Source organism: Dreissena polymorpha, chromosome 7 (genome assembly GCF_020536995.1).
Source record: "Dreissena polymorpha isolate Duluth1 chromosome 7, UMN_Dpol_1.0, whole genome shotgun sequence".
NCBI lineage: Eukaryota > Metazoa > Mollusca > Bivalvia > Myida > Dreissenidae > Dreissena > Dreissena polymorpha.
Window position 1 is genome coordinate 71,765,540 of NC_068361.1, and position 13,368 is coordinate 71,778,907.

At 33.7% G+C, this 13,368-nt stretch overlaps 1 protein-coding gene across 1 annotated transcript; it reads right to left on the reverse strand.

The window, feature by feature from the left end:
- Window positions 1–430: 430 nt before the first annotated feature.
- Window positions 431–9,185, reverse strand: LOC127839814 (uncharacterized). The gene is made up of 5 exons (XM_052368201.1): window positions 9,068–9,185; window positions 5,414–5,674; window positions 2,354–2,449; window positions 1,958–2,128; window positions 431–624 (listed from the first exon to the last, which is right to left on the reverse strand). The coding sequence occupies exons 1-5, from the start codon at window positions 9,159–9,161 to the stop codon at window positions 431–433; spliced, it is 816 nt and encodes a 271-aa protein (XP_052224161.1). The 5' UTR covers window positions 9,162–9,185.
- Window positions 9,186–13,368: the final 4,183 nt, after the last annotated feature.

Consider the following 13,368-nt stretch of genomic DNA (forward strand, 5'->3'; position numbering starts at 1 on the left):
ATAAAACTAATATAAAATGATGCCACAAAACATGATACGTTTTTGCACAGCTTTCACACAGATTGTTTTCGGGATAAAGGAAAACATTTTCTTGTTTGGAAAATAAATTGGTACGCATTGTTATGTTGTCGGACAAATTATGTATAAGCATGTGGTTGATTTGTGTACGTTTATCATATTAATGTCCGTAAACTAGAATTCGTCAGTGTTCAGTTTTATTAACACTTTTTATTAATACATATATCACATTTTTGCACGTGCGTTACAATTAAATATAGATCTTACATTTCAATATAAATGATTCTTCAATAAAAGCAAACAATTACATTTTACTTTTACAACCAGAACCAAAAATACATGGTCATTTATTTACAAAGTATTTTTACTCTGTGTTAAGAAAAAAGTATCTACAGCGAAAAGTCCATAAACATCAGTATTTAAAACGTACAGTTCCAACATCAGGAAGGAGCTTGGCAATGTCATCAATGTTTTTTTGTTTGAATCGTCCAGGAAGCCCTATGAGCCCAGTGTTCCCAGCGGTTCCTTTCAGCCTTATGGTCACGTTTCCGTCTGTACCAGCTCCACGTACATCAGCAGTGACAACGCGTATTTTATAAACGATAGCTTAAACAAATACATTTAAATTGTAACAAGTAAAAGTATTTTTAGGCATGGAGTATCAATAGAAAACATAAATAAATATATTATATTACAACTGAAATTACAAGAGTTCGGACATACACAGTCAGTGTCGTTCAACTCATATAATTACCAAGAAGATGTGGTGTGCATTCAAATCTCAACTCTTAACCTCTAACTACAAAAAGGGGAACTATTCTTATAGATAGTAGATCCCAGCTGTGCGCCTGAAAATGGCCCTACATTCTGAAACACGATAGGAGCTTCAATTTGAATATCGTTACTATATATAGAGTGGTGGCCTGAAAACCGTAGCATGAAAGCTTAGGTACAAAAAGAGAGGACTGTACTATACCTGAGGTTACGGACCTCTAGTCCACCATTCATGTTTGACGAAGTAATTTATTTTTTTGTGTACATATAATACGTGTTTATAACAATGACATTAAGTATAAAATTGACCCAATGTGCTAAATCGGAGGTCAGACTTAAGCCCCTTTGAGAAAGGCTTTATAGAAATAACACGAAACAACGTGGTGTGCTTGAATTGAAAGTCTTTAATATTTACTAATGTGTAAACTTGTTTTTATTCAAAAGGGGTCAACCTTCCGTTAAATAATCTGAAGGTGTTTTATTGCCATAATCAATGTTGTAAATATCCTAGCATATTGAACGAAAATCATTCAAACATTTCAACTCCATACTAATTGCTTCAATAGATCTGGAGTAAAAACATGTTCATGAGACGAACCTTACTAGAGTTTATCGAACTCTACGCTGATATTGACTTGATACAAACGTTCCTAATAAAATGTTTTCAAGGTTAGTAGGCTTTTAAATTAGTCAAGGTATAGAGGTGCGACTTAATAAAACTGTTTCAAGGATTCGCTTTCATTTCGGTATAAATGCATAAAGATTTCAAAAACAAACAATATGATACAGTTATTTTAGACACACAAGGCAACAAAAGCAGCTAAAATCTTTTATACAAATATTCAGTTCAAGATTTCGTTACAATACACGCGTCAAGCGTCATACAACATATACATTACCACTAAACCTGCGCCGTCTTAGCGATAATATTTCATTGTGTGCTTAACGTAGAGTTACAGAAACACAGGTTCAGCATTACTACAAACTGATTCGGCAAGCATTGTCATTATGTTATTCTTAGATATATTAAAAATGATATGACAGTTACCTGTTAGCATATATGTGACGCACACATGAATGGGTAGCATAAATTGAAGTATTATTATATAAGCAGTTGAGTTTAAAACTGACTACTTTTTGAGGGAATGTAAATTCTGATACAGACCTGGCACACAGCTAATAGTATCCGACCAGTTTCCATTTTTACATGTCGTGTCACCGGAACTCGGCAGGTATCCTCTGTCACAGGTTAGATCGGTTATCCTGATTGTCTCACCGTCGTCATAGAACTGCTTCTCCAGATTGACTAAATTGCCTTCAGGTTTAGCACATCCAGCTGCTATATCAACATAAACAATATTAAAAACATAATAATATAAATAAAAATGAACCTAAAACCAAATACGCAAACGGCGCGACTGAATTTAGCACTTATTCATCGAATATGTACACGGTGATATCTCACTGTTTAAAAAGTGTCGAAAAGTGTCGATACCGTTTCTTACAAAGCAGCAAATACAACTGAATGTTGTTAACATTTTTTCAATGATTCTTGGCTTACAGATTTCACAGTACGCTCCTTTGAATCTCTCTGGACATTCACACGTATCAGTTGCTTTACACCAACCCCCGTTCTGACATGCATGCTTGCATACGGCTGGAAGGAGGAAGATAATCATTTGGCATTGACTGAAGCATATCTTAAACACTCAGTTTATGCATATATTTTATTAAATAGTCCCATTCGACAATATTAAACGCAACTGTTGCTCATTTGTGATGTGTGCCTATTGGTTATTTATAGTGTATGTACATATTTTGTGTTTCTTTGCAACGTAGATTAATAACCATATAATACGCCCGCAAATGAACCACAAACACGAATTAGCAGTTTAGGCAACATAAGGTTAAAATTAGTAGAGATAATCAAATCCATCAACCTCGTGAATACAACTATTAATACTCTCCGTATTTTCGGTAAATTACAAAAAAAGAAAATCCATTAAAAGATATAAGAATTGACCATACTGAAAGTAACTTATAAGACAAATGCGATATACATAGGAACCTCAACTATCAATTATTTTATTCTTAAAGAGTTTGTTTAACACATCCGAGAGCTTTTAAGGATGTGATATAACTGCGTAACAGCTGATTTTAACAGATGCAGTTGCTTTATAAGAAATAGTAGATCGTCATTTTATAATGTCTCTTTGCAAAACTGTCAATAGCACGCACGACGAATCTGAGAAAAGGACGTTTAAATTCGTCCTATAGCATAAGTACCTCAACTTTAACAGTAAAAACTTCAGCAATATTAAATGCTTATATAAACAATGTAATATAACGTGCTTTGAACTGAAATGCACATTCATAAATTTATTGTATCATTATGTATTATATCTTCATTATGCGATACTTAATACTGCATTTAACTTGTAAAACAACACATGCCCAATTATATACTGGTCGACCTCATATCAAATAAATACAATACAATATAAAGCAAAATTTTAAGTTGCTCGCCGAGTTGTTGATGTTAAAACACATATTCTTTTAGAAATGAATGACATTGTTGTATGCCAAAAGGAGTAATTTTCATTAAACTATTCAATCTTTATCTACTACAGCGAGATTATACGATTTTTTATATGTGTTAAATTGTAATATATTGATAGTATATATATATTTATACATGCATTTACATCCGAGAATCAACATACACACGTTACATATAAAGCCAAATTCCCTTGTATCAAAGTTTGCATTAATTTTTAGAGGCCGTTTTTGAAATATTATAACGTTTTTAAATGACATCTGAGAAATAAAATAGGTAAGTTACCTGTGAGGCGAACAGTATTTATGTAATGTATATATGTGTGTCTCCCTTAGATGGATATCAAAACTGAATATGCAATATTCAAGTTTGTTAAATGCACAGTTTATTAAACAATTATGTAAAAAATATTCCAAATATTTACTAAATATGGAATCGTGGAAGTATTAATTGTTTCCCTTTAACGAGAAAATAGTTCTCGGTTGAACTCATGAAGCAAACTATCGATTGAAAAGCTAAAAAGCGGTTCATGATTTGATTGAGTAGTATTGATAGACACACGCTAACGAAACGTCATTCCAACGTGTTATTTCAGCACCTTACTGTTTTAAGTTGATTTGGTGATTACGTACTGTCCTTAAGATGTTATTGTTAATCAAGTTCTGGTAACTTCAAACATATACAGACTTTTTTATTAAATACTCTAGCGTAAATAACTAATTCAAAACATATGGCATTGAGCTGGATGCACAACCAAAATAATAATGGCCAGCTGGATAACAATGGTGCAAAAAGCTCAGAAGACGGATTACAACTAGAATTTCCGCTTCTCAACCAGTGTGCGAAACAAAATCCACCACAGAGTTGACTAACCCGAGAGGCTCACACCACAAATCGCCACAAATGTCTCTGTCAACATTCCACGGGTATGTAGAAGAAAGGCAAACGTTCCGGGACAGCTTTGAGTGCTACGGACATATCAAGAACGCCCTATTGACGCAACCCTAGGTAAGGTACAGAAATGTACATGTCTTCTTTCGGTACTTTATGGCGCCATCGGTTTGTGCAAGCTGGTTTCTAGTTTATAAAAAGCCACGTTGATTTTCTCATTTGACTAGTTGGTCAGCCAGTAAAGTAGTAGAAGCACTTATGATATTATATTATCCAAGTAGATGCACCGAGAAACTACTCTGACAGTTTAAAATCGTATAACAACCAGCTAGTAACATGCATTAGAAGACCTGAATCGTTTGGCAAGAGTCGAAAAATTTATATGCCTCTTACGGATTCTATTATAAGGAGATACATGCCGGCTCCAGTACGAAATAGTATTTGACGTCACCACGTTGGCAGCCCTTAGTAACAACCCAACCTTAGATGTGAGATAGTGACAATAGTGGAATCGTAACCATGGTCAGACACCAAGTGTGGGAAGTCAACCTGCCATTTTGCGATGGTGAAAACTAAGCTTCAGAATGCAGTCTGACCGATTTAGGAAAAAAACATGTCCGAAAAAAGGTGTCACTATTTTCATCGTAAACAACCTGTAACTATTTGTGAGCGAGTAGAAGGAATTCTTCGCTGAATACAGATGCTACCCTATTCAAAAGAAGAGATAAGAGACAAACTATTCTGAATACTTTAAAACAGATGATATATGATATGCTTCTGAAGACCACCGTCGCAAAGTAAGTTCTAATAAAGACTGTCAAAACACAGTCTATCGTTCGTCAAAGGTGGGCAGATATCGTTTATTACAAAGATACCGACGATATCGTCGCAGGAATTAAAATGGAATATATTTCCCCACAAAAAATACAAACGAGCACTTTGTATCTCGTTAAATCTCGTTGCTATATGGAACACAAATGTGGTATGCGTAACATTAATTTTACGAAATATTTTATGAAATATTAATATTAATATTAATTTTGAGTGTTTATGGGGCTTTAAGTTTATTAAATAATTTGTTCTATGTCAATGACCGATGCGCTGAGACAAAATTTGGTTTCACACGAAACACTTAATCTACGCGACGTGTTGAACACATGTAGTTTGCCATACCCGGTCGACATTTAGGAAAGCTCCCATTATTGTTGAAACTCCATTCCTCGCCGGGCAGGGGTTTTCCAATCCACGAGCCTTTGTGGCAAGCAAATGTTCGCCCATTTGGTTCGTTGTATTGGTTTCCAGATGGCGTACAATTGAAAATTAATGCACGGCCATGCGGTATTGCATCTGGGTTGGCACTGGTGGAGAACCGATTTCCCTTCGAATCATATAAGGTTAACCCTTGTTCTAAGCTTTGAGGTAATGGGCATCCGTCTAAAATGAATAACAAACATATGTGTCATGATATCAACAATCCGACTTCTATACATGCTCGAAATCAGTCTCGCAAAGCCGTGTTAATATCACAGATACGAGTACTTACTATTTGAAATCGTTATTACTTGGAAGCAAGATTTTCTTACTGTTATGATGTATATTTTGTTTCCAATAGCTATGACAATCCTGATAACATGATCATAACAAGAGCTGTCAGAAGACAGCGCGCTCGACTTTTCGAGTGCTTGACAGTATAACGTAAGCAATCATGGGGAAACTGATAATATTCAGTAAGGTCAAGGTAATATAGTCATATTCTAACTGGAAGAAGACCAGAATTAAAACATATTGATCCTTGATATTTTAAAGAAGTGGTACAGTATAGACGATTCAGGGTTCAGGTATATTTTCCACAATCAATTGAACATTTGTAAAGACATAAAACAAACTAATACAATTATATTTCAAGTTTGACAGAAATAGCTTCGGTGAGATGGTTGGACGGTCTTTCAAAAATAAAATAATTATAATAGATATGTGTTTTTTACCATGTTGCAAACAAAATATTCTTTTGTGTGGGTGTGTGGTCATTTATAAGATGATATTTCAAAAATAAGAACATAAAAGGGAAAAAAATGTTGTTTTTTTTTTTTTGGGGGGGGGGTTCAGGAGTGGGGCGTGGGGTGATGGTTTGGGAGGAGTTCATTGTGGTATGTCAGGTAAGTGTTGTTTTGTGAAAGTATGAATCAAATCTGATCCTAAGTAAAGAAGTGATGGCAATTTAAACACAATTTACTTATTTGACCTTGAGATTCAAGGTCATTCAAAGCTCAAGGTCAAAGTCAACTTGACAGTTAAGTACCCTCATGATAGAAAGAAGGTATTCGAAGTTTGAAAGCAACATCCTTGATACTTTAGAAGTAAAATGCATCTTAACACAAAATTTAACCAAATATTCAAAACTACTAAGTCAAAAATGGGCCATAATTCCGTCAAAATGCCAACCACAGTTATGCAACTTTGCCTGCACAGTCTCCTTATGATAGTAAAGTGTTGAAAGTATGAAAGCAATAACTTTGATACTTTAGGAATACATTGGACCCAAACACAAAACTTGACCAAATTTTCAAATTTTAAAGTATAAAAGGGGCATAACTCTAAAAAATGATGCTTACAGAGTTATGCACCTTGACCTACACACTTGTCTTGTTTCCATAAAAAAAGTATTCCAAGTTTGTGTTAATTATCTTTGATAGTGTTAAAGTTATTTGACCTTTTAAAAAACTTTAACCAACGGCGACGCCGACGCCGGGCGATAGTATAGCTCTCATTTTCTTTCGAAAAGTCGAGCTAATAACGATGAGGGTTATGATGATCATTCCTATAATCAAGATGCCAAAAGTGATGCCCAGATAGTGGTGTTAGTAATTATTGTGTTTCAGATGATGCTGCTTGTTACGAGAAAGACGATGATAAGAAACAAGAGATAATGAAGGAGTATGAAAATGATGCACTTTTACAACCGACCTCAATGATATGATTGCTTTGGTGTGCAAACAATATTCAGGTTGATGTCACAATATGATATTCTAATCAAAGCGTTTTTTATGGTAAAGCTCTAATTTTATTAAATTTCACAGATGACGTTCAGCACGTAAGGACCCTCATTATCATATTTATTTTTTAAAGAGCATTTCTAGTGGATTGCGTTTACTTAAAGCAATAGGTTAGTTTTGTGATATTTAAAAAAAAGAACTAGACGGAAATAAAAACTCGCTGTTGATGTATTTCTTTCTTCATTTTAAGGCTTCTTTTAACATTAGTCAAATCCCACTGTAGTTTCCAAGCTTAAACCCTAACAGTTATTTCTGATTAAACATCAATTCTGTCCTTGAACACGTGGTACAATATAGCGAGTGTCCTTAACTGAAAACAGTTAATGAGAAAAAACAAAAGATGCCATAACCCTGCTTAACTTAATTATATCAAAACGTATAAAGTTCAAAATTGGATTCAATTTTTAATAACTTCGTTTCTATGTTAACATTTTTAAGTTAATATTTTAATTAAAAAGAAACTGAAATGTAAAATATTCGATTTCTTATTGCAAGTAAACATATGTAACGATTTACTTTTAAATAGTCGTATTCAGTTCTTCAAAAGGACCTTATCATAGATGTTGGCATGTATTGAATTTTGAATATTAAATGCTTTATATTGATAAATGTAAACATTGAGTATAAAAAGCTCCAGTTAAAAACAATAATAAACTTAAAGAAAGAAAAAAACAACTAATCTGGACTCGAACCACAGATCCCTGGAGTAATTTACGAACGCTTAGACAACTCGGCTATCCGTACTCATACAACGAGAGATGTATTTTATACTTTATATAAGCATTCCTCGTAGTGTCACAAAGTATAACGACAACATCATAACTCTCCAAATTAATTAATCAGTTCGCGTTGCAACACTTTATAATTTTCAGGTTTTACAATCGTCAACATATGCATATAATGGATATTTTAGAGCATGGTTAATGTTCAGCTACACTGTTTTCTCACAAGTATAGTAATTACAACGAAAATTTGCCAATCTACAACATGTATCTTTAATTTTGTCATATTTACCAAAACGTGCTGAATCATAATTTTAATATTGAGTGTGAGTAAACGGTCTCGTAGTTGAATTTCGTGTATTTCTTTTAGTATTATAATTCCTACCTGTTATTTTATTTTTGTTAAAATACACTGTAACGAAGGAGTATTATCGTATATGGATTGATTTGAAAGTACTTATGAAATTTCTTCGTGAATTTGGAGTTCATATCTTTTATTTATAGACGTGTGACGACACTACCTTCTTGTACCCTAGACGAGCCATTTTGACGTGGCCACAGTTCAAGCCAGAGGCCTTATCATTGATCATAAATATTAGCATCGTTCATTACGTCTGATCATCAATAGCAACACTAGTCTTAACGTTCGCACCATGTGTTGTCGCTTTTAATGAATATAATACAGGAGTTAAGTAAGGCTGTCAACACTTTAAGTGAGACTTCAGTGACTTGGAATATGAAAAAAATGCGCTTTAGTGTTTGACGTTGGGGTGCACAAGCAGCAGTGGCAAACGTTCATTTGCATAAAATTTGACCCTTGGATTCAGTATGTATGTTGATACACTCGTTAGGTACTCGTTCCCGCGACCTAGTTACTATTTTCAAAGACGCCGAGACACATAAGTAGGTCTTTGGAACGCCAGAGTTACCAGTAACTCTAGGAAACGAGAAAATGAATGTCCGATAATTAAATTCGTGTTACATAAATTCCTTACAAAGGTATGAAATATATAACACCGAATACACAAGCATCAAGTAATGGTAACTCATACTTGGTTTACACTCCACGATGAAACCCAAACACTTGAATGTATCAGAAGTTCGGTCACAGGTGCACGAGTCTCTAGAGTAAAAAGCTGAGTCCATTCCGCTGCTGAACTCCAGACTGTGGTTTGTATGCTCCCAAATATAAGAGCATCCCCATCGATGGTACAGAAACAACTTGACATTTTACGCATGTAATTATAATTGTATGACAGAAAATCAAAAAACAAATTGGAATCTTATGTTTATGCGTATTCGGCGATATACGTTCACCTGTTTTAAATATACGAATAAGAACGACCGCTTACTGTGTATCTGCGATTAATGCACTCATAAGACAACAATGATATCTGACGCTGGTTTGTAACACATAGACCTGTCTCGGAAGATAAACGTTACTTTCCGATTGTTGTAAGTTACCAGTGTAATCAGTGCTGTGTTTAATGCACTAAATCTGAGAATAGAGTGCGTATTGATTTCAACCACAGTGGTGGTACTACGCGAACACTGTTTTCGCAGGCCAACATGTCACAAATCTACATAGCATCAAATATCTAAGGAACAACTCATTTTTTTCTATTTTACTCGTTGTTTTTATAAATATTGCCGTATATGTATATTAACTATAATTGAGTTGTATTCCCATAAATGAATAAAACAGAAAGAAAGGTTATGCCGGATGTACCCATTAACTGTTGTTAAATTTTGCCTTAAAGTAACATTACTATTCAAAATCCACGAAAATTTCGTACAATTGTTCGCAAAATTAACTCAACCAATCAAAAATCAGTGTTCCTTATTGCAATTGCCGTAATTTCAACGTCAGATGTGGTCTGGTAAAATAGATGTTTGTAGATACAATATGCTCGTTTTTATTTTAGTTTTGCATATCTATTCATACGACACATGAACACTAAAATGGTGTTTGTGTGTCGTATGAATAGATATATTCGCGGGAATTAATTGTGGCCACAAATAAATAAAAATGAGCATTTTGTATCTTCAAAAATCTATGTAATCATGCCACATCTAGCGTTGAAATTTTGGCTATTGCTTTAAGGAACACTGATTGTTAAGGTGTTAACTGTATTTAACGAAATACTTAAGGAAATTTTCGTTGATTTTGAGCGTTATAGTGACTTTAAAGTAAGGCAGTGACGTGTATGGTACATGACGAAAAGTAATGTTTATGTTTCCGACAAATCTTATACCGGTTTAAACTTTGTTTACGGTATATCCAATATGTCAATGCGCTTAAACTAAATAAAGCAGAATTGAGCTACTTTGAAGAAATGTTTTGTATTCGATTGCTTTTAATGCAGCCATATGGTGCTTACGCTTAATACGCCAACTGCTGTATGTTGTTTATGTGGCGGGTTATTTTGAGATTATTGCATGCATTGTGTCGTTAAGGAGGAACGCCTCAGTTTGACGTTTTTCCTCTACGTATGAAATTGGCTTTTTACACAGGATATCGTCTTATTTCAAGGAACAAAATAAAGCCATAATATTTGATATTTTACATGTATATCTCTACCCTAAATAAAGGCATGTGGTCTATTTGCGCCTCATTTAGTCTCATATTCAATTATTTTAAATATTTTGTCTGTTATGAAAAACAAGATTTGGAACAGACCGACGGAACATAACGTCAAAAATTACAAACAATGACTAACAATATGATCCTTTATAGTCCACGCACTTTCCTTCTGGCAGTGGGTTTATACTGAACGCAATTCACGATCATAATACTTAATTCATTACAAATCATAACTTGAAGCATGTGCCTATACAAACTTCCTATGACAACATTGCTTGTGGACATTGGCTTTTGAATTAACTCACAATCTTTATTCAAAACAATACTCAATTTAAATTACGAACTGATAAATTTCATGTTATTTGCTCGTGGATTCCCCATTTCTGTTTAATTTAGGCAAACACACATATCAATATATGCTGTCAGATTTATAATAATCTATGGCTATCTTTACAAACCTTGCTCGTAAAATACAACATATCCCATTATGTGAGGTAAAAATAATATTATAAATGCATTATCGACAATAAAATATTATTGTGTTATGTATTAATTATGCATATTTGTGTTGACATTTTGTGCATGCATTAATTCACATAAGCATGTCTAGAGACTGCCAAAAGTCTCGAATGCAAGTTGTCTTTCATCATTCATCACGCACTGCTTTGGCTTACTGTGTTGAATTAAAACCAGGTAGCATTTGGCTAAAAAAAGCGGTGTTCCCGTAAATACACAAAAGTTGCAAAGCTAAAAAATAAGTCAGATTATAATATTATCGATATGTTTTTCACACATACGCAAACTTGTAATGGCATTATGTTGTTAATAATGGTGAAAGTGTTTACTTCCTGTGACATTTATTATTTGTATGCCCCACCCGCAAAAGTAATATCGTAAGGACATATAGTGCGTGTTTGCGTTCATGCGTGAGTGCAGACGTGCATGGGTGTGTGGTGGTTATGTGTGTGTGCGATCGTGCGTGCGTGTGTGTATGTGTGTGTGTTAGATTGACTGAAAGATAAACAGATAGAAAGATGGTCGGACGATGTGATCACTATATGCTCTCTTTGAAAACGTATCGATAACATTGAAACATTTACCTGTCTCACATGTGAGATTATGCATTGTGAATTCACCATCAACACATTCAATTTCAGCTTCCTTCTCGTTTCTGTCGTCAGCTTCATCGCCAGGATAGTAGTCTATATATTCACCAATCATTTGTGGACAGGTCAAACGCACACGAACACGTGATCGGTTTATCACCTGAAATAGGTATGAAGATGAAGGGCAATATTTAAGATGATATGTTTTGGTTGGAGACTGTGTGGAGCGAATCAAGGTAAAACTTCCGTTAAAACAGTTACGAATGATTCTTTCAATTTCATGACTTGAATAGTATTGTAAGAAAACTGACAATACAGACGCATTATATAAAACTTGTTATATTATAGCTACTAACTAAAGTAATTTGAACCGACGCCGATGGCAAATGTTGACATAACTCTTCGGCTTAAATATGTCATTTTATTTTTTAAATCAACGAACGCGAAAAATACACTTGTAGTTGTGAATAGTACATTCTTAAAGCATTTCTGGAAGTTAGCCTGTTTTTAAATGTGTGTATTTACAATTTTCGCAATCACAACATCGGCCTTTCGTTCATATCGTTAATACATAACCTTAAGAGTTGGACGTAATTTGTTATTTGCTCAGTGTTTCATTACATCCTTTTTTACTTATCTATTTATACCAAAAAAATAAATAACCGTTTTTAAAAGTGTTAAATAGTGTTGTTTATGCAGTTAAATAAATACCAATCATATAAACTCGTTTTAGCTGAATTTATCGTTACTGACAAAAATGTTGATTCCAAACGTATACATGACTCCTTAAGACGGTAGGTATTATTACGAATGTTAAATTCTTAAATTGTGACATGTTTAAGTTTAATCTTTTTGTTCTTAATTTATGTTTTTATTCAACAAAAAACAGTTGCAATTCTATAAAATATTTGCCAGCTCCTATAAAAGAATGTTTAAAGGAAATCCGCTGTTTGTACATTTATGTTTAAAATTTTCATCTCAGTAGACTACGTTAATCATAATAGACTGAGTGTTACACAAATAATATTAATGCAAGATGTTATGCTGAGATATAATACGATTTTTTTATATTTAAGTATTTGTAAGAACTTTTAATTTTGAATGACTCATGAAAACCTGTTGACACTTTAAGATGTGCCAAATTTACAATCCACCTATTGTTTAATGAGATTGTCAGGAAAATGATTACCGAGTCGAAACCGGGTTTTAACGGTTTTGGCATACACCAGCATTAAAACCAAATGTTATCATCCATGTAATTAAAGAAATCTTTAATAAACCACCTCACACTTATTTCTGCTAATCGGACGATTTACTACGAAAGCCTTATATTAGAAATGTTACTAATTATAACCTTATTTGACTTCGTTCTCATGTGATCAAAAAAGCCATCAATCTATAAATTTAGTATTCGACTTCCTTAAAAAAAGAAATATGTTACCAAAACAGTGCTACAAGTTTAAAGCTTATACATTTTACAATATTTACAGACACAAAACGTTGACGTTGGAATGAAGTGCTAACGGTCAAATATTTACCTCTGCGGCTTCCAATTTCACATATATAATACTGTACACAAAATTTATATAATACATGTTTTAACCGTCGTCATTTGACATACAATACTTTGTAATGTACTCGACCATCGAAAATAATAATGCAC

Coding starts and splice junctions, on each gene's coding strand:
- LOC127839814 (XM_052368201.1), bottom strand. CDS start 9,161: ATGGACTCAGCTTTTTACTCTAGAGACTCGTGCACCTGTGACCGAACT. Junction 2,129..2,353: donor AGGAGCGTACTGTGAAATCT/GTAAGCCAAGAA, acceptor TTGATATAGCAG/CTGGATGTGCTAAACCTGAA. Junction 625..1,957: donor TACTATTAGCTGTGTGCCAG/GTCTGTATCAGA, acceptor TATTTGTTTAAG/CTATCGTTTATAAAATACGC.